At 37.3% G+C, this 27399-nt stretch overlaps 1 protein-coding gene across 11 annotated transcripts in view; it reads right to left on the bottom strand.

Moving 5' to 3' along the window:
- The window catches only part of KANSL1 (KAT8 regulatory NSL complex subunit 1), a 188873-nt gene that overhangs the window by 21836 nt on the left and 139638 nt on the right, over nt 1–27399 (bottom strand). For all 11 annotated transcript variants that reach the window (XM_025999521.2, XM_072746932.1, XM_072746934.1 and 8 more), the window contains 3 exons: nt 25018–25122; nt 10632–10744; nt 9681–9876 (listed from right to left, as the gene is read on the bottom strand). In XM_025999521.2, coding sequence (XP_025855306.1) covers nt 9681–9876; nt 10632–10744; nt 25018–25122 — 414 coding nt within the window. The remainder of the gene's footprint in view (nt 1–9680; nt 9877–10631; nt 10745–25017; nt 25123–27399) is intronic.

Raw genomic sequence — 27399 nt, 5'->3', positions numbered from 1 at the left:
AAGATCATGCCCCGGGCTGAAGGCAGCGCCAAACCACTGAGCCACCCGGGCTGCCCTACCAAATATATTTCGAAGAGAAACTGAAAGCAGACCAAGGACACAGAAGATATGAACACAATTATTAAGCCCAAAATAGAAGTTAAATTTAGAACCCTGAAGTCAACAAACGGGATATGGATATACTCACACCCACACAAACATTGTCTTTTTTAAGGAAGTGTGGACTATTTTCAAAAGATGAACTAAAATTATGTCTATCAATATGGAGGATCTTGAAAAGACAACAATGAATTAAAAAAAAAAACATACCAAGTTGCAGAATATGTACACCATGATGGCATTTATAAAAATTTGTATATGAACATTAGACGAAACAATACACACTGCACTTTACTCATGGATATATATACACACACATGTAGTAAAAATCTAAGAACCTGAACTGGGAGTATAAACACCAAATTCATGATAATGGTTACCTCTGGGGAAGGAAGCAGGTAGCGGAGATGACAGAAGATAAATGTTCATTTATAATTTTTTTTTAAATATTAAAAAAAGTCAAGATATTAATATTTAAGGTGGTATGTACGTTTGTTATCTCATTCTCTATATCTTACAGAGTTAAAAAAAAATTAGGGAAAGAGGCAGGTAAACCTGATTAAGTTTTTTTCATATACAGGGAATTCAAAATTTTCAAATAAATTCAGTGGTAAAAAAAAAATTCAGTGGTGCAGAAGAGTTTTAGAAAACTGGCAGTGGGAGTAAAATGAAGTCCAACTATTTCTCTAACTAGAGCACAGATATGCTAAATATGAAAGCTGCTGAAACCCAGGAACTGAATTAGGAATAACATCTTTCCAGGCTTAGAACTGAGAAAAAGATTAAACCATCAAATGAGTAGCAGAGACGAAGACCAATGGCCAGTGTACAGAGTAGAATAGTACCCCCCCTCCCAGACCCTACCCTAGTGTTTCAACCGGAACCACAAAATGTGACCTTATCTGTAAGAGGATTTTGCAGAAGTGATTAATTTTAACATGAAGTGATACTGAGTTGGGGTGGCCTTAAATCCAATGAATGGTATCTTAAATAAGAAGACCATGTGAAAACACAAAGACCAGACACATAGGGTAGATGATCATGTAAAGACAGAGGCAGAGACATGAGATACACTGACACAAGCCAAGGAATGCTAAGATTTGCTAGCAACCACTAGTAAAGAAAGCAGGAAGTGGCATTTAGAAAGGATTCTTTAGAGAACTTCAGAGGTAGCAAGGGCTGTCATCTTGACTTCAAACATCTAGCCTCAAGAACTGTGACAGGAAACAAATACACTCAGGTACTAAATTTTTCTAGTGAAATCGCAAAGTAATAAATCAACTCATTTTTTAAGAATAATGAAAGAAAGAAAAAAACCCTCAGCATGAGGACTATGAGCAAAACACTGCAGAACAAGGTATAGGGAAGCAAGTCTGAGAAATTCAAAAAGAATATACCTTTGGAAAACTATAAAACAAGTTTGGTAAAACAATTAATGAAACTTCTCATATCTCCAATAGAGTAAAAGATAATAGAGCCTCAATCACATGGAAATAGGGAAGATGAAAGGGCAATAAGAGGACACAGAAAGGAAATATAAAATTTGAAAAGAAAAAATCTTAATTACTCATGGCAGCAGAACTAAAACGTACCTAAGAGGTCAGAACTAATGATTTGGAGAATTAAAATAGGATGTGAGCAATTAACTTGTCTTTCTTCCTTTACACTATGGGAGGACCAAAGAGATGAAAACAATGACAGAAATGTTAACAGCTAACATCTGAGTACTTATTATGTTCATCCAAACTATGCCAATCGCTTCCATGTTTAATTTAACGAGGACACCGAGGAGCAAGAAGTAAGAGCCAAACAGGACAGAAAACAGTAACAGAGATAATTGGAAGACTTCCATTTGCAACTATAAACTTAGGGGAATCAAAACCCAAAGCTATTACAAAAGACTTGATAGTGCCATAAAAAAAAACAAAAAAACAAAAAAACAAAAAACTGCCACACTGTCCATACTGGAAATATTCAATATTTGTGTGAGTTAAATATGGTGGCCACATGTGACTACCAAACATCTGAAATGTGGCTGTGCAAATAAGGTACTAAATTTTTTTATCTTAATTTTAAATAGTTACACAAGGCTATAGGAGCTACCATATGGGACAGTGCAGAGCAGAACTGATTACCAACCAATATAAAAGGACTGAAAATAACACCATTTTAATTCTATGCCAAAACAAAACACAAATAATCACCTTCCCCTTACCACCAAAAGACAGTGAAACAATATTAAGGGACAAAGTTATGAGCTAAGAAACATGGTCAAACTCTTGTTCTGATCCTGAGAAACTACAAATTAAAATTAAGAACTCAATAAATGGGCATATTAAGGTATAAAAGGACTATTAATAAATAATGAAATGTTACAATAAAAATAAGCCTAAATAAGTCTTTAAATCTAGTTTAAAAACTGAATATAAAACGAAAAACTTGGGGATCCCTGGGTGGCTCAGTGGTTTGGTGCCTGCCTTTGGCCCAGGGTGTGGTCCTGGAGTCCAGGGATCAAGTCCCACATCGGGCTCCTTGCATGGAACCTGCTCCTCCCTCTGCCTGTGTCTCTGCCTCTCTCTCTCTCTCTCTCTCTCTCTCTCACTCATGAATAAATGATTAAAATCTTTAAAAAAAAAAAAAAAACGAAAAACTTTTAATAAAATATCCATTAAAATCAAAGACTTCAGGCACCTGGGTGGCTCAGTGGTTGAGTGTCTGCCTTTGGCTCAGGTTGTGATCCTAGGGTCCTGGGATGGAGTCCTGCATCAGGCTCCCCACTGGGAGCCTGCTTCTCCTTCTGCCTGTCTCTGTCTCATGAATAAATAAAATCTTAAAAAAAAAAATCAAAGACTTCACAGAGATTGGAAACTCAATTGTACATCTTGGGAAAACTCAAAAACTCAAAGGCAACTTACAAATAGCAAAAAGAGTACTTCACACATCAAAGGCTATGGAATAACATCCAAAACTACACTTAGAAGAAAATTAAAAAAGTTAAATGTTTTTATTATTACGTAAGAAAGAACAGAAAATAAATTAAGCATTTGAATAAAGACAGAAAGGAGGGGAGAAAAACAAAACAAAACCAACGAAGACCACAGGAAGAAGAAATTACCAGCAAATAACCAATCTTTGAAATAACCAATAAAATAGGATAACTGCTGACAAGATTAATCAAGAAAGAGAAGACAACTATAATTAAGATCGAGGAATGGACACACAACCACAGATAACAAGGATTTAAAAATTAAGAATGCTTTCTATAATTCTGAATGAGTTTATCTGAAAAGCTATTATCTGAGAAAGGCTCTATTATCTTTTACTCTATTGGAGATCTGAGAAGTTTCATTAATTGTTTTACCAAACCTGTTTAATAGTTTTCCAGAGGTATATTCTTCTGGAATTTCTCAGGGCAAGAAATAAACATTAGTGACACATGTTATAAAAATTTCCCACTTTAAAGTTCTCTAAAGCACAGCAAATGGTAAAGTGTCCCAATTCTTTTTAAGAAGTTGTCTTGTATTGGGGGGATCCCTGGGTGGCTCAGTGGTTTAGCGCCTGTCTTCGTCCAGGGGCATGATCCCGGGATCCTGGGATGAGTCCCACATCGGGCTCCCTACATGGAACCTGCTTCTCCCTCTGCCTGTGTCTCTGCCTCTCTCCCTCTGTCTCTCTCATGAATGAATGAATGAATGAAAGAAAGAAATCTTAAAAAAAAAAAAAAGTTACCCTATATCAAAATTAATACTGAACTGATAAAAGTATCATCATGAGGGTCACCTGGGTGGTTCAGATGGTTAAACATCCGACTCTTGATTTTGGCTTGGATCATGATCTCAGGGTTGTGAGACCAATCCCCGTATTAGGAGTCGGGCGTGAAGCCTGTTTAAGATTCTCTCCTTCTCCTTCCCTCTCCCTAACAAAACAAAACTCAAAGTATTGCCATTAAAACCAGCTATGACCAACTATTTCTTAACACTGTTCTGTAAGTACATCTGGTCAAGGAAAAGGAGTAAGTAGTGTATAAAGAGGTATCATTAGTGTATAAAGAGGTATCATTCATATTTATAAATAAATAAATATAAATTCATATTTATTTTTTTTGCTGGTGATAGCCTATCTAGAAAATTAATCAACCAAAACAATTCAAAGTGTTCGATTATACAACAGCACTCATAACAGTAATAGAAAAAAAATCTCATTTGCATCACAAATGTGATCAAGAATGTAGGAAAAACTGAATGAAGAAATAGAATACTTGGACACATGGAGAAATTCTATTTTCCTTTAATACTTTAAATTATATTAATTCTCTCTAAAGGAATTTCCTTTTTTTTAAAGATTTATTTTTATTTATTTATGATAGACAGAGAGAGAGAGAGAGAGAGAGAGAGAGAGAGAGAGAGGCGCAGAGACACAGGCAGAGGGAGAAGCAGGCTCCTTGCCGGGAGCCAGACGCGGGACTCGATCCCGGGACTCCAGGGTCGCGCCCTGGGCCAAAGGCAGGCGCGAAACCGCTGAGCCACCCAGGGATCCCCTCTAAAGGAATTTCCATTAAAAACCCACTGCAGGGATCCCTGGGTGGCGCAGCGGTTTGGCGCCTGCCTTTGGCCCAGGGCGCGATCCTGGAGACCCGGGATCGAATCCCACGTCGGGCTCCCGGTGCATGGAGCCCGCTTCTCCCTCTGCCTGTGTCTCTGCCTCTCTCTCTCTCTCTGTGACTATCATAAAAAAAAAAAAAAAAAAAAAAAAAAAAAAAAAAAAAAAAAAAAAAAAAAAAACCCCCACTGCAATGCCCATGGATGAATTCCACTATCAAAGTAAAACTCTATTCATTCATCATTTGTTAAATCACAGATTAGTTCAAAGCATTAAAAAATTCTTTTGGCTTCAGGACAGTTTACAAATAAAATATAAGAGCTTCTATTTATTTTATCTCAGCCTTTCAAAATTTATTTTGTATTCTATAATGACTGCAATTGTCCACATGGCACCCCTGCTTCTTTCCAAAAGTTCGACTAGTATTGAAAAGTTAGGCCTCCAAAATCTATCATAACAAGCCCATCAATAAAGAATGCATTTTTAAAAAAGATTTTATTTATTTGACAAAGAGAGAGCGCACACATGCGCACACAAGGCAGGGGTAGTGGCAGGGAGAGGGAGAAACAGGCTCCCACAGAGCAGAGTGCCCAATGTGAGGCTTGATCCCATGGTCCTGGGATCATGACTTGAGCTGAAGGCAGACACTTAACCAACTGAGCCACCCAGGGGCCCCTAGAAACTAGTGTTCTAGATTAAGCTGTAAATACCTCATAGAAGCAGCAGGGCAAGAAATAAACATTAGTGATACATGTTATAAAATTTCCCACTTGAGTGTTTCTTCAGGGGCTTACCTAACTGCTAACATCTACCAAACCAGATCCCTAACAGACATAAGATACGCAATACATAGTAGTACAGGCAACTCATTACGATATGCACTAATATTACAATAAAATGATGATAAAATTCTCCTGGGCCTTACTGATTTCTGTGGAAGATAATCCCATTCTCCCAATCTCAAAGCTCTCTGTCTTCACAACTCTGATATCAAAACACCCTCCCTGGTGATTCTTCCTTAGGACTAGTTTTGAAATCTCTTACATCCTGAGAGCTTTGAGTCAGACTATTGTTTCCTCTAGGATTACTATTGTTACTACTCTTTCTTTTTGACTCTAGTATCTTTTATGGCCAATCTACTCCAAACATAAACTACCCGCACACTTTATCTTTTAAAAATAGCTTATGGCACCTCACTGCTCAAAACAAAAATCCTCTAAAATCTAATTGATAAAACCCAAATCAACAGTTTGGGCATTCAAAGCCTTTCATTATTTATTGATAGGTCTCATTCCTGTTTATTTCCAACAAGTGCATCTTACTGAACCCTTCATGGTATCACTGAATTAAGATACTAATGACATAAGAATAGCCTTTTAGGAGCAAAAGAAATGTGCTATCACACTAAAAGTATATCTCAATTTTAACATATATTGTAATTTCAGAAATGTTGGTAAAACTCGATAAAAATTCCAGCTGTGATTCACTAAGATGACTGTCCTGTAAAACTGAGTAAGTTCCCTAAAGTGAGTTTTATATTTGGTTCTATAATGTAGTAGAGATAATTTAAAATATGTAGGTAAGCCAGTAACACTGACATTAAACATCTGTTTTTTGTATTCTATACTTGTAAATATACTAGTAACCACCTTTCTTGGGTAGGTAGGAATGTGGTAGGAGAGGCAATAACAAAAGTACTGTGAAGTAATCCAGAAAATATAGCTCCTGATATTCTTTTTCTTTTTCTTTTTTTTTTTGGTTTTTATTTATTTATTCATGGAGACACAGAGAGGGAAAGAGAGAGAGGCAGTGACAGAGGCAGAGGGAGAAGCAGGCTCCATGCAGGGAGCCCGACATGTGACTCGATCCCAGGTCTCCAGGATCAGGTCCCCTGGGCTGAAGGCAGTGCTAAACCACTGAGATACCCAGGCTGCCCAAGCTCCTGTTATTCTTTAACTTGGAAGCAAATCTTATTACAGTTAAGTGTGAACTCAATACCATTTACTGGGCAGCCCCGGTGGTGCAGCGGTTTGGCGCCGCCTGCAGCCTGGGGTGTGATCCTGGAGACCCGGGATCGAGTCCCACATCGGGCTCCCTGCATGGAGCCTGCTTCTCCCTCTGTGTCTCTGCCTCTCTCTCTCTCTCTGTGTGTCTATGAATAAATAAAATCTTAAAAAAAAAAAATTTACCAACATCAGAAAATGGTTTATCTATCAATATCTTTGCTATCCAGGTCAGTCATTAGAAAGTAAGCTCCACGAAGGCAAGCACTTTATTCAACAATGAAATCTCAAGAATACCTGGAATAGGGCAGCCCCAGTGGCTCAGCGGTTTGGCGCCGCCTTCAGCCCAGGGCAGGATCCTGGAGACTCAGGATCGAGTCCCACGTCGGGTTCCCTGCGTGGAGCCTGCTTCTCCCTCTGCTTGTGTCTCTGCCTCTCTATATCTCTCATGAATAAATAAATTAAAATCTTAAAAAAAAAAAAAAAAAAAAAAAAGAATACCTGGAACAATGTGGGCACTTGACAAAGTACTGAATAAATTTGCTTGGCAAATCCAGCATCACAGGATGATAAAAGGCAAGATGCCTGCTCATCAGCAAACATCACTGAGCAAGGAGACACTGAGCAATCAAGACAGACAGAATGGCCTTTGCCTCCAACACTGACAGAACTCCTGCATTTCTGCTATAACAAGCAAATGGTTTATTTCCCAAACTCAATTTATTTCTTTTTCACTTTTGTAGGTCAGGATGATTGTGTTTTTAGAAACTGGCATTGGGACTGAGAGTCTTTAGTATGCTTTATGTGTCTCTTCTAAAAGTACATTAGATTTTAGGCACAGACCAGAAAAATCTGTCAATAGAAACAAGGTTTGCTAGTTCACAGATTAAAAAGAATCCAGGAGGCCACCTTACATCACAGAAAAAAAAAAAATTAACAAATTTTTTTACAAAACCCCTAGATATCATGACATAGTGGAATTAGCAAACTGCCAAAACAGAGGAAGGACACGATTTCCCTGTGAGGTTTTTGGTTTTGTTTGGCTGAGGTTTTTCTGTTGTTGAAAGCATCAGCCATGATCAGAAACTACTTTCTTACATTTGACAGTAATATACTGTTTTCTTGTTTGTTTTTTTTTAAATATAGTTTTCTTGCTTTTCCTAAATCAACCCCTCAACCTCTAAGAAAATAATTTAGATTTACAGAAATATTAATTAAAAAATTGAGACTCAAATATCAATGAGAATCTTGCCAAATATCTTTTTCTTTCCTGGTATTTGGTAATTTAGGAATTCTGAGGAACTGACAAGAGAAAAATGGCACAACCCGATAGTTAAATTTTTACTTACAATACTTTCCTTAAAAACAAACAAACAAACAAAAAAAAACACTTCAGTCCAACTGCATACTATAAGATAGGCCCAACAGTGAAAATCCACTGCCCAAATATTAATGGTTCCAACAATTCTCTCCCTTCTTCTTTGTCATCAGTTTTTTTACCAGCAATATATTGTAAAAGCTCTATCATAAGAAAGATTTTCCTTCACATAAGCTTTTCTCTGCTCTCCTTTACAGAAATATTCTTTGAAAGCATTATCCTAAACAGTTCCCCCCCAATTCCTTGCCTCCCATCCTCTTCTCAACCCACTCCAAGCAGAATTTCACTCTTTCCCATTAGCAAAATAACTTACACAGATCTCAAACAGCCCTAATCCGGCCACATCCAACAGTCAGTTTGCTGTCTTCATCTAACTGGACCTGTCTACAGCATCCATACACCATCCTCCTTCCTCTCAGACACATGTTCTTCATTTACTGTTCATGGGTCTCAGTTTCTTCACTTTCCTTCTATTTCACTAGTCACTCCTTCCTAGGCGATTCCTTATCCTTGGAATGTCTCAAGGCTTAATTCCATCTGAGCTCCCCAGCAGTCCTTATTCCCTTCATCTGCTACATTTTTCTCCCTAGCACTTAATACTATAGGATATACCATTATCCTTATTTTGTTGTTTTCTTTTCTGTCTCTACTCACTAGAGTATTTCAGGAGTGGAAATATTTTTATCTGTTTTTTAGTGTCATATTCCCACTGCATTGAACAGACCTAGTTCACTGTAGAAGCTCAATAAATATTTGTTGAAAGAATGAACAAGTGAATAATAACCAAAATACTAACAGGAACAGCCACTTTGTACCAGTAACTTATCAGCCAGACACCCCCATGAGCAAGTTACATGTATTTCATTGAGCCCTCTAATAACCCTATGAGATCTGAGGCTTGGGATGAAGGGAAGGGTCCGGGAAGGGGATTAAGGGGGTGTTAACATGTTTCACATCACACAACTACCAAATGGCAGTGTCATGATCCAAACCCAGGTTTATCTTCTTCAAAGTTAATACCATTGCATGGTATTAATTTTACTGAAGTATTATTTCATTAGTTTTGGAATAAATCCAACTCTATTTGAAGAGGCAGCAATCAAAAGTTTCCTACATTTGTGAATTAATCTCCATTTTCTCTGTGAAGACCAACATTCATTTCATCACATCAATTTAAACATTTTAACAGATTATTTGACAGGAAAGCATGCCACATTGCCATTTTCAGTGGTAACAGGACAAGTGGGAAGTGCATCAATCTCCTCTAAGTGTTGATGGCAGCACTTAACACTCTTCTTTCCCATTTCTATTACAAAGCTCAAGTCAGTGATTTCCAAACATGCCTCAAGAAATACCTGGGAGTTTTTTTGATTTCCGAAAATAAAAAAGAGTCCCAGGTCCAGCTTTAGAACAATGAAGTCATAACTTCTAGAAACAATTGTCAGGAACCCAGTATTTTCTCAAGCTCCCCAGGAAATTTGGGTGGTTAGCCAAGTTTAGAAAATATTAGTCAAATGAACCAAACTTGGCAAAAGACTAATAATTCTATCTGAGCCTTTGGGCTCACTGTTTAACAATAACCAAGTCTCATTGGTACTGACCTTCCTGGAAAGAGGAACGATGCTATTGGGTCGAACAAGCCTTCGTTTCTTACAGCTCAGCACAGGACGTGTTCGGGCTGCCACACAGGTGCCATCAGTTGATGAAGAAACTAGATTGAGTCGTTGCTTTTTTTGTAATTGTTCCTCAGCATCAGAGATGTCACCTGGAATGTGGTCTGCCAAGATAGGCTGTAGACTATACAAAGGGAAAGAAGAATATTCACTTCTCAGAAGACAAGGAAACAAAGCCTCTGATATCGCTTTAACCTCCTCTGGTTACAAATGTTCACAGACACAATTATTCTGGAGCAGATGCATGTCACTTCCTAAATAAGCACAGTATATGCTTATTTTTAAGATTCTTGGTGGACATTAACATCATGTCTGAAAAGTGCAAGTTAGTAAGTGAAAAACTCAGGTTCCAAGTGATTGAGTTCTCTTCTATAACAGAAACATGAATAATAAAAAAAAATCCAAGAAAATTGCAACTGGTAAGAAAACGATTAATCATGCCCAAATGATTAATCTTAACCCATTAATGTTAATGGGTTTCCCAAAAATCAGTTCTTCTGTGAAATCTGACTTTAAAGGATGTGTATACACTATTCTAATATAGGGGGATTCCTTCAACTTTCATAAATACAAATTTACAAACATGGCCTTTAGGGAGCTAATAATCTGTCCTAAGAGTAAGAGAGTTTATGTAAACACTTCTCAAGAATTCTACCAAGCTAGGACCAACCATAACGACTCAGAGTAACAGTAGGACCTTTTATTTTTTCCTCCATGGTAAGTTAATTTTAGGCTACCATAAATAAAAGGGAAATATATTAGCATGCTAATTAAAATATACTTGCTACAGTAAGAAGCATGCACAATACTATTAAGTGATAAGTTTTCGGTCTTAAAACTAGGATTAGTGGTTTAGGAAGCAGAAGACATACAACTTACGTGTTAATAACTCCATTGACAGGTCTCAATGCTCCACATGATTTGGTAGACAATGACTCTGAAGGATGACCAGAGGCACCATGGTTTTCCAGTGGCTGAGAAACAGACTCAATCTAAAGGAGAAAGATAAAAATACATTGTTAACATTTAACCAACAGCATCCAGAATGAAAATCAGCACATTATCATTTAAATTAAACACCTAAAATTTCTGATAACCAATTTGAAAAAACAAAACTCGGGATCCCTGGGTGGCGCAGCGGTTTGGCGCCTGCCTTTGGCCCAGGGCGCGATCCTGGAGACCCGGGATCGAATCCCACATTGGGCTCCCGGTGCATGGAGCCTGCTTCTCCCTCCGCCTGTGTCTCTGCCTCTCTCTCTCTCTCTCTCTGTGACTATCATAAATAAAAAAAATAAAAATAAAAAAAATAAAAAATAAAAATGGGATCCCTGGGTGGCGCAGCGGTTTGGCGCCTGCCTTTGGCCCAGGGCACGATCCTGGAGACCCGGGATCGAATCCCACGTCGGGCTCCCGGTGCATGGAGCCTGCTTCTCCCTCTGCCTATGTCTCTGTCTCTCTCTGTGTTACTATCATAAATAAATAAAAATTAAAAAAGAAAAAAAAAAAAGAAAAAACAAAACTCATATGGCTGAGGAAAAAAGAAAATAACTAAGAGAACTGGCTTTCACTTTGGGGTAAAGAAGAGTAAGGAACCAAAATATTTAACAGACTAATATGAAGTACTCACTGATGGGGAAATGACTTAATGATTCCATGAAACAGAAGCTTAGTAAAATAATTACATAGTAACAAGAGTCTTCAAGTAAGGATCATAAGGATCATAGGTTCACTACCAAGGCAACTAAGACGCAAGGTGAATGTAGTTAATACCTGCTTAACTTCACGGTAGATGCTGGAAACCTCTTTCCAGAAAATTGTACTTTGTGTAAATACATAATACATATGATAAGATAGAAAAAAAAATCAATAAAAGCTCTGTAACTAATTACCTAATGCTATCAGGTAGTAACTACTATCTCTGAACTACACAAATCAAATATATACTTAGGACATCTTTTGATCTTTACACCCCCAGGGAGAAAACACCAAAGAATCTGCAGACCTGAACCAGTTGTAGGCAAGTATCAAGAAAGGACAATAGACTGGGAAGCTAACCAAAATGTTTTAATACAAATTATCCAAAAAACTAGATCAAAGTATACAAGCAAAAAAGACATAAGCAAACTACAACAAGTGAACACTGGGAAAATGCTCTTACATGTATCTTGTACATGTACTAAAGTACTACAAAAATCCTGAGCAACTGTATCAGCCAAACATGTCAAAATTATGGTAAATTTGGCACACATACTCGTTGCCTTAACACTACACCAATCTCCTCTTGTTAAGTAGCAAGACTTATAAAGATGTTCCTATCACTCAATTCTAAAAATCTATCTTAAAGAAATAGCCCAATAAACACATTTCCCAAAATCTTATACACAAAGATGGTCACTGTAATGCTATATATCAATAATATAAATGCTCAACATCTGAGGCACAGTTATAAATTGTAGAATAGCAAACCAGAATGTAAAATATAATCACAAAAGACATTTCTTTTTCCTTTACATCAAAATATTTAAAATATTTTTTAAAAAGTCTTTTATGTAGAAATGATTTTAGAAAAAGATTAAAAATATTTTTAATACAACTGTGATGACTATAAATGTACATATATAGACAATGACAGGGCAGAAATAGTGTTAGAACAAATTTTTTAGACAATATTTTTACATTTAAAAAAGTACATAATTTATTATAAAAAATAAATAAAAAATTAAAAAGTACATAAGCAATGCCTGGATGGCTCAGTGGTTGAGTGTCTGCCTTTGGCTCAGGGCGTGATCCTGGGATCCGGGATCCAGTCCCACATAGGGCTCCTTGCAGGGAGCCTGCTTCTCCCTCAGCCTGTGTCTCTGCCTCTCTCTCTGTGGGTCTCTCATGAATAAATAAATAAAATCTTTTTAAAAAGCTGATAATCCCAAATATCCACCTGAATGCTAACAAATATTTACTATTCAGGGGGAACCTCAAAAAGCCCGAACAAACTTCATGGAATGACAAACTACTAGATAATCAAAAGGATTTAATATCCAGGTTTGCATTAACGAGCCAATGTGTGACTCCTGGCATGTTAACAGCTTTCCTAAGATTACAGAAGTCCTTTCAACATGAATTTCTGTGACTGTGAACTTTTTGCTGGTATGCTGATCTTACAAACTTCAGTCAATTTCATGCTCATTTAAATACTAGCATTTAACATTACGGCAGATATATTCTATACATTTAAATATTTTACAAGGTGTCACATATAAATAACAGGATGAATCTACATTTGATTAGTTTCTTTTGTAGGGATTATGGGACAATAAACTGTAAGGACACCTATCAAGACTAAATGTTGCCATTCTTTAGCAAAATCTCTTTTCAAAACAAATTTATCTTTCTTACAAAAAGTCTGAAGAAAAGCACAAATCATCAGTAATTTCACAACCTACAGATAACCACTGCTAATAGCCTATGTTGTTTATCACGCCTATAAGATACATATACTTGAATGCCATTAATATTCATTGTGAATTTTACTGATTTTCTTAGAGGAACCTGAACTTTTTTCTTGGGGGCAATTCAGCCCCCAAATTAAAACTGAAGTCAACAGGGAAAACATTATTTAGCATGGAAATGCTTGTCAAAGATAAAACAGCACAAGCACAGAGCAAGCAATCAAGAGCATGAACCACAAAGAGGGAATGTGCCTAGCTTCCAGTCACAACCATACAAGCAGGCACTGAATTATCAGAGGATGGTAGGATATTCTATAATCACACTGAGATCCAATAGCAGAGCTTTGGGGCAATTAGGTTCATCACTCATTCTCAAATGTAAAGAGCTTAAAATATTAAGACCAATCCTCCAACAGTGTTCCATCTGGAAAAAGAAAAACACAACTCACAACACGCACAATTTTACTTAAAGCTACTTCATTGCATTCACACTTAAGAAAGAGCAAACACTCCCTATCCTGTGGTCCCAAAGGGTGCAAAGGCAGAGTAGAGATACATTAATAAACACTTTACAAATATTAAAATCACATACTAAATTAAGCTTGATCATCACTACTGCAGTGGTTTACATCATTAGTATTTTCAGGGAAGTAATGCATGACTCAGATTATCAGTCTTCCAATGGGAAACTGTAAAAAGGATCAAAGATTTTAATGCTCTCCCATCCAGAAAGCAGGAGTTGTTATTGAGCTTCTCTTGAATTGTATGTGGTGTTCAGATAGACTCAGGGTGTATGCATCCCACATCCAGAAAGAAAAGAGGAGAAAAGCTGAAGAGATAGAAAATTTGTTAATTTCCCTTTTTCCCAAAAGCAGAGACTCAGGGGATTACCTTTTGGGGTGATCTTAGAGATGCCACTTTTAGTAGCAAGGAGGGTTACTGAAGTGATTTCTTTCATGACTGAAAGGGCTAGGTATACAGAATAAAATAACACAGCAATGAGATTCAAATTTGTTATTCATAGAAAGTACATATCTGATCCATCACTCCAGTCTTTTGGCCAGACCAATTAGTGTGACCAAATTAAGTTAAATTAAATTAAGGTCTTATGGGGTAGATTTTCCTGGGGTCTAAGAATCTGTGCCCATTCAATTTAATCTGCCAAAAAAGAGAAAGCAAAAGGGTAAATATCAAAGGCACACACTTAAAAACACATAATCTGCACAATATGTATCTTTAATTCACTCAATTAATACCAGGTCATAACTGCTTAAAATAGCAATTTTTAAGTGCAACACATTTATTTATTCAGAAAATTTAACAGTTCCATTTTGGTTATTTACTGGTTTTCTGACCAACGTCATCAAAAAGGAGAAAAAAAGCAAACTAAAGAATTCAACTTTCAGGAGCACCTGGGTGGCTCAGTCAGTTAAGTGTTGCCTTTGGTTTGGGTCATGATCTCAGGGTCCTGGGACTGAGGCCCCGAGTCAGGCTTTCTGCTCATTTGAGGAGTGTGCTTCTCCCACTCCTCCCCATTTGTGCTCTATGTTGCTATCTCTGTCTCCCTCTCTCTCAAATAAATGAACAAAATATTAAAAATTCAACTTTATTCTTAGTTCAAAATAAATTACTTTTTGGTTTTATACGAATTATTTCATGTTTTAAGCTCATCTCAATAATACTCAATATAGTCTTGCTTAAAACCAACAAAATATTGCTGGCCATAAACAGTGCACACCAGTCATTTCCATGAACTAGTATCATGGCCAGGAAATTGTGCTAAACTGGGAATGGAACTTTCTGAAAATTCCACTTCCATCAAGTTACTTAACTAAGTTTCCATTTTAGCACATACAAAACGGTGACTATATATGCCTCACTTTCCCCTACTGTACTGAAGTTAAAAGAAAAATCTATACAGGGGAGCTTATGTAGCTCAGTTGGTTAAATGTCCAACTCTTGGTTTCTGCTCAGGTCGATCTATCTCAGATTTGTGGGATCAAGGCCCATGCTGGGCTCCAAGCTCAGCAGGGAGTCTATTTCTGGCCTCCCCCCTTCCTGTTCCCATGCGCACACATTCTCTCTCTCTCTCAAACAGGTAAATCTTTTAAACTATATGATTACACAAAAATAAATTTAAATTTTATGTATGTATGTAATCTCTACACTTAACACGGGACTCAAACTCATGACTCCGAGATCCTGAGTCACTTGCTCCTCTGATTGGAGCCAACCAAGCATCCTTGAATTATTTACTTTGAAAATTTTCAATCAGCATAAGGCTGTTACATACAAGCCTAAAGGCTACTAAACCTAAGATTTTATTTACTAACACCATTGAAAATATGCATCAAAAATCAAGAGAAATACAGTAACTGCAAAAACAGTCATAAATTCTTGTTCAACTTATCTATCCACAGCCCTATTTTAATAGTCATAATTTGTTTTTGTTTTTTTAAATATGGTGCGTCAAATATTCCTCAACCAGTACCTATCACTCTACTCTCTATCTCAAAACCCTCGTAGGGCACACCATTCATGGTCCCTGAGGAGCGCAAAACTTCAAAAAAAAAAAAAAAAAGAGGTTCCTGCTTAACTAATGGTAGAAGATTATAGCTTGGACTGTTTAAAAAAAAAAAGGCAATAGCTTACATTTTTAGCATGCTTTTCTTCTGAGAAAGCATTTATCCTCTGACTTGTTATCATCACCACTCCACAAAGTAAGGAAAGGGTAAAAGAAACGAGGCTTATTTTACAAAAAGAAACACCAATAATGAAGTCATTTGTCAAAAGCCACAGAAGTAATATTTTGCTAAAACAAATCCCAATTTCAAACCTAGTCCTTTAAGAAATATTTATCCAATAATTACCTCTCCTGGAAGAAAAAAACGGGATATAAGAAAATATACATGTCACTTACTCATTTGTGCAAAAAAACCATAGGAAAGATAATCCAAAAACTAATGAAAATGTCCACCTACAGCAAGTGGGAACAGAAGGAAAGAAGGGAACAATGGGAAGAAGGCAGTAGGAATGATGGTCTTTTTTGTACAGCTTTGATTCTTAGAACTGTAGTAATGCTTCACACACTAAAAAAACATGTAATAATAAAAATCAACTATTGTGCGTGGGAGAGAAAAAGTGGAATACCATAGTTAACAAAAGGACCATACTGTATTAAAACAATTACATATTATACTCGAAGAAGAAATAAATCTAACTTAAGCATAATTTCAGAAAACAGTATTTTGACTGCATATTATAGGGCAAAGATATCATACATAACACAGTCCTCTGATTAGTAAATTTTTTTTTCTCACAAGGGGTATGAACTAGCAATTATGAAACTACTTTATATGGTAGAAATGAGTATCAATAAGGGAGAGGAAGGCTGCTGTGTTGGACTGGTATCGAAATGAACTTACAATTTTTAAAAAAGATTTTATTTATTTATTCATGAGAGACAGAGAGAGAAAGAGAGAAAGAGAAAGAGAAAGAGAAAGAGAAAGAGAGAGAGAGAGAGAGAGGCAGAGGGATAAGCAGGCTCCATGCAGGGAGCCCGATGCAGACCCGATCCCAGGTCTCCAGGATCAGGCCCTGGGCTGAAGGTGGCACTAAACCACTGAGCCACCCAGGCTGCCCTACAATTTTATATATATATATTCACCTTCATGTAAATGTAGATTTCCCAGCTTAGTCACTGAGAAGTCCTAGAAGCAATGACACCAAGTAGCAATGAGTACAACTAGTACCCAGATGTTGGTTTCTAAACCCTGTTGTCCAGTAAAAAGAACCAGGGCTGGAGCAGGTAAAATACAAGATGAGCTTGGCACATCGTCTGGTGCCTGAAAAGGGAATACTCACTAATAACTGAGGTGAGCATGCTGAAAAGACACAGGAACCAAGATCAAAGAAGTCCAATACTAAAAGTTGTCTCAACAAGTGGAGCAACTGAATAACAATAACAGATTATAGTCCATAAAATAAAGTATCTGTGAATCCATTCTGATATAAACTGAATAAACACATAATAAGAAAAGACAGTTCTTCCTAAAAGGATTCCAATTAACAAATGCAGGAAATAGAAAATCACCATTTGGTAAACACCACAGTAAAAACTGTTGCAGGCAAAACCCACTAGTAGTTGATTAAGTATAATGAGTGAGAGTATTGCCTAGTATCTCATGAGATAGACATCCATTACACAAAGGGGAAAATACTAACAAGGGCACAGTATCACTTCTGTGTTATTACTGTGACAGATGTGTAACTTCTAGCAATGGTAAAGCATCAAGTGATTCCAACTGGGAGGAATATTATACAAAAGAAAAGACCAGTATTTTTACTGGTCTTAATACAATTAATACATGGCTTTAATACAAAGGCCATGAAAGACAACAAAGAGGAGGAACATCACAGATTTGGGGAGATTTAAAGAGAAAAGACAACGAAATTCAGTGTGGAATTTTGGATCCCCTTTCCTGAAAAAACATTAGTGAGAAAATGAGTGAAATTTGAATAAAATCTGAATAGTACTGTATCAATGTTAATTCCTGGTTTTGATCATTGTACAATGGTTATGCAAGTTAACCACACTACAGGAAGCCTGGTGAGGGTTTGTGGGGACTGTGTGCTACTTTTTAAACTTTTCTGTAAGTTTTTTGTTTTCTTCAAGATTTTATTTATGTATTCATGAGAGACACGGAGAAAGAGAGGCAGAGAAAGAAGCAGGCTCCATCCAGGGAGCCCGATGTGAGACCCGATCCTGGGACTCCAGGATCACACCCTGGGCCAAAGGCAGTCGCTCAACTGCTGAGCCACCCAGGTGTCCTGTTTAACCATAAATTTTTTAAAAAAAGTTTTACCCATTAAAAAAAAAAGCTTTTTGTTTTGTTTTTTAATGAAAAGTTTACCCATTATTATTAAATAAAGCAAATTTCATTCATACACAAATCTAGTATTAGTCTACAGCTTCCTGTTACCTTACAGGATGAGGTATATAAGCTCATTAAGATAGATACAAAATTCATTGTGAAATGGCCCATTCATCCAACACTCCATCAAATTAAAGTATTTGTAGTTCCTCTACAATGTCAGGCTCTCTCAAGCCTTTCATATTATACATGCAGTACCCCTCCCTGTTGGAACTCATTCTCAATGCCATCCGTCAACAAGTCTACAAGAACTCAGTACAAGTACATCCTTCTCTATTATGCTACCTTTCCTGACCTCCCTTAGAAGTGAGAATTCCTCCCTTCCCCATATTCCCCCGTTACAGGCCTGCTATAAGACTATGAAGCCCTCAAGGGAAGATACCTTGGTTCTGCTTATAGGTGTTTCCTAGACACACAGCACAGTTTGGAATAGTAAGCTTTTACCCAAATGTTATTACAGACCAAATGCTATTATAAGCATATTATACTTCTTCAATAGTTAATTATCAACTTTCTAAACAGGTACAGAAACCGAGCAACTCTTACCTAAGACCCTGTGAGGGCTGATGTGTCATGGAAATCCATACAAACTTACATACAAGTCATACATTGTACACACTGAGTTAAGTGTTTTGAAATCATAAACACAAATCCAAACCCAAAAAATGCAAACACCAGGAGTGAACTGTAATGTAAATTATGGAGCTTGGGACCATTGTGATGTGTCAAAGTAGGCTGCAACAGTTGCAACAAATATACCACTTTGTTGGAGAAATTGACCATGGAGGAGATTACCCAAGGCAGTACTATGCTGGGGAGGGGATATATGAGAAATCTCTACCTTCTGCTCAATTCTGTGGTCAACCTTAACCTGCTCCCTGCCAAATAGTCTTAATTATAAAAAAAGTAATATTTTTACCTCAAAAGTTAGGGATAATTAAAAATATTAACAGTCTTAATAAATATCACTTCAGGTCAAATTCTACCACCAAATGAGCTTGATGCAGAACTTAGGAAAACCACGTAGATCTTTGGAGTTTGGAAACGGAGATAACAAGAGTAAGGAATTGCTTTATTATTCCTACTTTGCACAAGAAGGTATGGGTACTGTGGGAGAAAAGTAGTGTTCTATACATGTGAATCAGGTCAAGGTGGTTGGTTGCTCTTTGGATCTTTACTTTCTCATTTTTTGTTTAGTAATTCTATCAATTACTGAGTTCAAAGTGTAAATATTTCTAAATATGATTGTGGATTTGTCTAATCCTTTATCTACATATATTTATGCTTCTTGTATTTGAAGCATCCACCTTTATGACTTTTCTATCTCCTAGATGAAATGACCCCATTTATCAATGTAAAAATGTCCTTTATCTCTGGTAATGGTCTTAAAACTCTGTATTAAAAATTTTTTTTAATTTTTTAAAGATTTTAATTATTTATTCATGAGACGCACAGAGATAGAGGCAGAGACAGACAGGCAGAGGGAGACGCAGGCCTCATGCAGGGAGCCCAATGTGGGACTCGATCCTGGGACTCCAGGATCACATCCTGGTCCGAAGGCAGACACTCAACCGCTGAGCCACCCAGATGTCCCTTAAAATTGTCTTTATTTCTGGTATTTCTGTCTTAAAAATTATTTTGCTAGTATTAATACACTCATAGCAGCTTTCTTATGCTTGTTGTTCATGAAGTGTATCTTCCCCTGTTCTTTTATTCCCCCCACAGATCTGAGCTTCTGTTATTATTCATCTTCTACCTAAAGAAAATTCTTTAACATTTCTTTCAGTGCAGATATTCTGCCAACAGATTCTGCTCAACTTTATCTAAAAATGACTTTATTTCACCTTTATTTCTAAAGAGTGATTTTGGCCATGTACAGAATGTTGAGAAGCAACCCATCCTCCTCCCATTTTAATGATCCCATCCCACTGTTTTCTGTCCTCCATTGTTTCTGAAAAGAAGTCACCTATCCTTATCAATATTCATTTATACAGAATTCATCTTTTTTTCCATCTGACTGCTTGCAAGATCTTTTTCACCATGTTATATTTCTCCTGCTTACTATTTTTTTTTTAAGATTAAGAGTCAAGATTTAAAAAAAATTTTTTTTTATTTATGATAGAGAGAGAGAGAGAGATTGAGAGAGAGAGGCAGAGACATAGGCAGAGGGAGGAGAAGCAGGCTCCATACACTGGGAGCCCGACGTGGGATTTGATCTCGGGTCTCCAGGATCGCGCCCTGAGCCAAAGGCAGGCGCTAAACCGCCACCCAGGGTTCCCCTGCTTACTATTTTTTGAGTTTCTTCAATCGATAAAACTACCTTTTTCATTCAGATATTCAGCCATTATTTCTTTAACCCACCACCCCTCCCCACTGGTACCACTCAGTTATCTCCTCCTTCTGGAACTCTAAGTATACATACTTACCATTTCCCCAGGACTATGTTCATTTCTGAGCAGTTCTATGTTCAGTCTTTCTTTTTTTGGTTGGATAATTTCCACCGATCTGTTATGTGCACTATTTTTTAAGATTTTATTTATTTATTTGAGAGACAGCGAGAGAACACATGCGCAGGGGAAGGAGCAGAGGGGGAGGGAAGAGCAGACTGTGTGCTGAGTGCAGAGCCCAGAGTGGGGCTCTCAATCTCACAACCTGAGATCATGAACTGAGCCAAAATCAAGTCAGATGCTTAACCAAATAAGCCACCCAGGCGCCCCGTGATCCTTTCTCTTCCGTTAAGTTTTCAATCTGCTGCTTAGTTTATCAGTAGACTTTTTATTCAGATACTGTACTTTTTAATTCTCCAATTTGTGTTCCACAAGTTCCATGTGACTCTTTTTTAGTTTTCACTTCTCTGTTGAGATCCCCCCATGCTTGCTTTTACTCTAAATCTTCAAACATATTTTTATTAGATGCTTTTAAGTTTTTATTTCCTAATTCCAATTTGAGTCATTTCAGGATCAGTTTCTATCTTTTCTCATGACTAACAGACACAATTTTTCTATTGACGTGTAAGAAATTGTTATTGGGTAATATATTGTATATGATATGTTACAGACCCTGGATCTGGTTATTTTTTCCCAGAAGCATGTTGATTTTTGCTCTAGTAGTCAAATTTCTAATTGGTTAGAAACCAAATGAATCTTGATTTTGTGTAACTATTTCCATGCTTTCACAGAAACACAGTATAGACTATTTTGGATTTTTCCTTGATTCTATGGTGAGTCCCTTAGTCCTGGGAAAGTCTTAAACTCCTAAAAGCGTGAACTTTCTTTGGTTTCAATGTCAAGCTCAAGTCCAAAATATTTACCAAGACTTGGGAGTATTGAAACTCCAAAATTCTGTCTTCACTGCAGTGGGCAGTGACTACATTCTTTGTTCAGCTCTTTCAGCTTACCAACTGTTGCTTTCTACCAGGCTCTGTCAAAATTCCATTAAACAGGTACAGTTCAAGGGTAAAGTTAAAGGATCTGAGAAGGATTGACAGATTGTGGGGCTAAGCACCACCCCTCCATGACTCCCTCCTTTGCCACTATTCCCTCCCTCAATTTCTAGCTACTTGGCAGCTGTGACCTCTATCCTGACAATCTGAAAGCTCATGAGATTGTGGCTCTCTAGTTTAGTTCTGAAAACCCTGAGCCAAATGGACTGAGGAGGCCTTCATCTCAGAGAATTTTTTTCTGAAATTCTGTTGACTTTCTTTGGTAATTTTCAAGTGCATTCTTCCTACTTAGTAATAGGCCTAAGTTCCAAGTTAGCTCTTTTCACTCTTAGTTCTTTCTTAATTGGAGGAAAAGGGACTACTATTTATTCAGGAGAGGGAAGTGGGAGGAGAAAGAAGGAAAGGACATGTTTTAGAACATGGGAGAACAGCTCTCAACAGCTTTATGCATTTCCTCTTTCCAGGAACACACCCTTTTTGTTCAGAAGGCTTTTTATGCCATATCAGAATTTATTAGTGCAGCAGTTGATTTTATCAGCACCTGCAAAGCCAGAGGCCCTTAATTTCCTCCATCTACTCTTACCTTTTAAACTGCCTTTGAGTTGGAAGTCAGACTGAATTTTTCTTTTATTTTTAAAGGGGCATTTTTCTAGAGTTTCTCCCTTCTTCTCCCCTACTACTCTACAGTATAAAAACAAAACCCACTTCATTTCAGAGAACATTTCCTGTTTGTCTCGAAAATAATTCAGTTTCTGCAATATCTGTACTGTTCTTTTTTTTTAAAAAAAGTTTATTTATTCATGAGAGACACAAAAAGAGACAAAGACACAGGCAGAGTTCTGCAGAAGCAGGTTCCCCATGGGGAGCCCAATGAGGGACCAATCCCGAGATCACAGACCAATCCCCAGATTACGACCTGAGCCAAATGCAGATGCTCAACCACTGGGCCACCCAGGCGTCCCTATCCTGTGCTCATAACCAAAGCAGATATATATTGGTTCAATCAAGGAACACTCATTCAGTTTGTAAATAAGGCAAAAAGATGAATATGTATCCTTTCAGTGTAACACTTGAACATCATCTAATAAACAAGCCTTCCTAGGGTCATATAACTCTTAATAAATTACTTAACTGTGTTTTACTTACTCTTTACACCTTATTAGAGACCAGATGTCTTAGGTTGGGTGTTTAATTTTAGAACATCGAGGAGTTAAAATTGATCTGTGTCTAGTTGAAAACATATCTCCAAAGGTAATGCCTTTATTATTCTTAGAGAAAATTATAAAGTTTTGGAGGCTACTGAGTAATCTCATTCCAGCACTCATCATTCTCACCTTCACCAGTAAGTCACAGTATCTTTCTTTTGAGAATTGTATTTAACTTCCTAAAACTATATTTTGACAGTTAAAACACTTCTGATGTAATTATTCTTAAACCACAAGTCTCCAAATGCTTTTCGAAAGGGACTAAAAAGGTGAGAGGGGGCAATAAATATTTCCATTTTGGAAAAAAATTAATAGGCAAAATAGAAATGGAAAATAGGGTGGTTAAATAGGATTATGAAAATTTACAGCTGCCCATGTCAAGTATGACTTAAGATTATTCTTAAAGCGAAATTAAAAAGACAAGGTATAAATCACTTTTCAAAAAAGAAGCTGGATAACAAAAAGGCAAAATTAATGACGTGGCTTAAGGATCATCTTAAGTACCACAAATATAATTCTAAGTAAACCAATTGTATTTCAGCGACCAATACTACTACATGAAACAAAAGTGAATAGTCCAGTCCCTATAATGTAAGAACTTTAAAAGGCCTTCTTACAATGAAAAACTCTGCTTGGCAGCTGAAATATTAGGCACTAGGAAGATGTCTTGACCTTCAAAATTGTACGTTTTGCCCTACAGTTAGATTGTAATCATACAATCTAGGGGCACATGGGTGGCTCAGTCGGTTCAGCATCTGCCTTGGGCTCAGGTCATGATCTCAGAGTCCTGGGATGGAATCCTATGTTGGGCTCCCTGCTCAGTGGGGAGTCTGTCTCCCTCTCTTCCCCACTTGTGTTCTCTGTCACTATCTCTTTCTCTCTCTCTCTCTTAAATAAAATCTGTATATAAAAAAGAATAGGAGGTAGGAAAGGGACAAGGCATTAAGGGGTACACACACATGCACATATGTGAACATGTGTAAATACAACCAACCAAAATCAGAGATACATAATGAGAGACTGTCATGTTCTATCCTTCACAAGCACCGAGGTTGAGAAAAACCTGACTACAAGAGATGGTCCAAACATTTTTAGAATCCCTAAATATACGAATATGTAAGTATCTTCACAAAACTCACTCCCAATCACATATGCCTCAAATCTCATGTTTCCTGTACCTCATACCACCAAGCACCAGATGACCTTCCAACTTAACCATGTTTTCTCTCGGACTTGTATCAATTTTTATCTTGGCTAGAGCAATCACTAAAGCAGTTTTCACAAATCATTTGTAAAAAATAATTCTATAGATAGCATATAATGAACTCACACTGGACTTGAATACTTGCAAAATCTGGCATTCTACTCTTTATTTAAAACCATTTTCCAGTTAAGAACCATTAATCTCTAAATGTCTTCACATTTATCCCTGGCTTTAAGTTCTCTCATTAGGAAAGTTAGTTTCCACCATTATCACATAAATTCCTGCTAAAGATGATAATAATAAAGGACAACAAGCTTTGTTGATTTACAGATGCAAAAAGACTAGGTGGTTTAACTCAGAATTTAAAGAGCCAGCACTCTAGCCTCCCAAACAAACCACTGTCAATGGGACTTTGGAATTTCTAATGAATGACTTAAATAAAAAAATGTTAATATTCATAAAAGCCAATAAAAAAGTGAAAAAAAGCTGTTGGGATTCAGAAATTAAAGGAATTAATTTGGGTTTTGAGAGAAATAGAAAAAGGGAAGGAATCATGGTAGAGGGAGATGTGGGCTAGGCTCTAAGGATAGAGATTACAGAAAATGAGAGCTTTACCCTCATTACAGAATTAAAGGGGGGTAACTCAGAGTACTTTTACATCTTTGTGAGTTACACCTCTAGTCCAACCTTTTCATCTTGTAGTGGCCCCAAAACAGTGCCTTATTTGTTAAAGGCATCAGAGCCACATGGTCTCCTGATTTCTCAGTAATACTCCAAAAAGCCACACTTGCTCTGGCTGTTTTGTCTGGAGTTAGGAGCTGCTTTTAAATTCAAGGTCAACTACACAGCTGCAGGAGGGCCCTGTGCTGCTCTAATTCAGGAATTCAGACCTTGAAATGCCAAAAGTGATAAAAGAGGATACGGTCCCCTTCCTTCAGCCAATGCCAAGGATCCTTGTTAAAGAGAATAAACTGTGTACTGATGCTACCTTTGGAATTCTTACTCATTCCCCCTTTTCTGTCTTTTATACTTACCAATTTATCATTCCCATGATCTGTCTTCACCTCAGAACTAAGTGGAAGAAATAAGTCTGTTGTTGTATGCTCCGGGGGAGGTGCCTCCCCAAGAACTATCAATCCCTGCAAGTAAGAGAGAAAACCAACATAAGTGAATGGTATTAAGTCACAAATTTAATTTACAAGTTAATATCACAGGAGTTAGGGGCAGGGGACTGGTTTACTAAAAGCCTTTTCCCTTTTCCTATGATTCTGAAACAAAATACATTACCAGTAGTAGATTTGCTTTCCCAAGAGTTATTTCAACATAAAGCCTAGCAGTAACAAGGAGTAAGACCTAAGTCAGACCTAACTTCCCCCTTTTCCCACTGAATGCTGTGACTTACATAACCTGTTACCTTAAGCATTTTAATCTGGAATCTTTACCAAGTATGGTACTTTACACTACATTATTACTAGGGGCACCTGGGTGGCTCAGGCTGTTAGGTGTCTGCCTTTGGCTCAGGTCATGATCCCAGGGTCCTAGGATCAAGCTCCATGTAGGGCTCTCTGCTCAGTGGGAAGCCTGCTTCTCCCTCTCCCTCTGATTGCTGCTCTCCCTGCTTGTCTCTCTGTCATAAATAGATAAAATCTTTTTTTTTAAGTATATACTATATTATTAACTAAACTATACCATAGTAACAGAAGCAATGCACTTTTTAGTTAACTTAATCATAGATGTGGCTTATGGATTACTTTAAGTGCTGCAAATACAAGTGTTAAATCAACTGTTATTTGAGCAACCAAAACTACTAAGTGAGACAAAGGTGGAATAGTCCAGTACCTACAATATATTACAAACTAGAAACTTATAAACAAAACTGTTTCAAAGGCACCTTTTTCTCATAACCATAAATAACAATCCAGATTAAGTTCCTGCTTCATGATTTCAAATTAAGATCTTACATTCATCCCGGGAAGTAAAAACTGTAAAAAGAAACTTAAAGTGAGTCCACATATCCTATCCAGTCAGCAAAGGCCCAGCTTGGTAAAGGCAGAAGTGAGCTTACTGTGTAAAGTAAAAAGCTATACTCATGAATCTCATGCTAAACTCAAACAGAAGTAACCAAACCAAGTTTTGATACTGTGTAACAGAAAGACTGGGGTGAAAGTAACCAGGGCTTTGTGTCTGGGATCTCCTTCTCTTATCTAGAAAATAAGGAGAGCTGATACTAATCTCTTACAGGTAATTTTGTATTAGAATCACCTGGGGAAACTTATCAAGCTATACCTGCCCAGCTTCAACATCAAATCTACTCAGAGTCCCTGGGGTTAGGGCTGGGTATTCTACATTTTTAAAAAGCTCCACTGGTAAGTCCTTTTTTTTTTTTTTTAAAAAAAGATTTATTTATTTATTTTTATTTATGATAGACAGAGAGAGAGAGAGAAAGAGGCAGAGACACAGGAGGAGGGAGAAGCAGGCTCCATATCGGGAGCCCGACATGGGACTCAATCCCGGGACTCCAGGATCGCGCCCTGGGCCAAAGGCAGGCGCCAAACCGCTGAGCCACCCAGGGATCCCCCCCCTTAAAGATGTATTTATTTATTTTTATTTATGATAGAGAGAGAAAGAGGCAGAGACACAGGAGGAGGGAGAAGCAGGTAAAAAGCTCCACTGGTAAGTCCTAAAGCAAGCTATAAATTGAAACATATTAGACTTGAACAGTCTTGACTCAGCATCAGAATCCCCCAGTGAACATCTTAAAACAGATTTCAGGACCTAGAGATTTTGACTGTAACAATTTGAACTCCTTAGGCATTATGACACAACTCTTGTGAGCCAGTGAGCCAGATGATCCATCCCTGGGGTCCTTTCTAACTCTAAAATCTCTATGAAATGGGATGCAGAGATGAAATCGGGGGTGGTGGTGGTATTAAAAAAGAACAATGGAATTCTATCTCAGTTCCAAAAAAAGGTGCTACAATACCCTCACTACAAGCAAGAGAAACACTACATATCCCCAAATAAGACTATGACCAGACTATGTAGATGAACTGGAAACTCCTCAGAAAGGGGGAAAAGACTCATCAAGAAATGTTTTCCCTAGACTTCAAAATGAAGTTTCTCTGCTAAAAGAACTGCTGCTGCAAAATATTTTCTTGTCTCAATCACAAGCACTGAAAAAGATTTCATAAGCTCTACCATGTCAAAGTAAAAACTATTCGCAAAACCAGCTACCTTGCACACTACTCTCTTCTTAAAGTAGTGCATTCAACATCTTCCCTGCTTAAAAACCTTAGTTACACTTAACACCAGTCTTATTACCTCCTAGAAAATGTTTGCCTATATGAAGTTGTTGCCACTGAGAGGAGGTTATTACAATATAGTTACTAGGTAAATAAATGCAATTAAAGGTTACA

The sequence above is a fragment of the Vulpes vulpes genome, chromosome 2 (assembly GCF_048418805.1).
Source record: "Vulpes vulpes isolate BD-2025 chromosome 2, VulVul3, whole genome shotgun sequence".
Lineage (NCBI taxonomy): Eukaryota > Metazoa > Chordata > Mammalia > Carnivora > Canidae > Vulpes > Vulpes vulpes.
The sequence above is the reverse complement of the archived record's forward strand: the minus strand, read 5'-3'. Positions and strand labels throughout refer to the sequence as shown.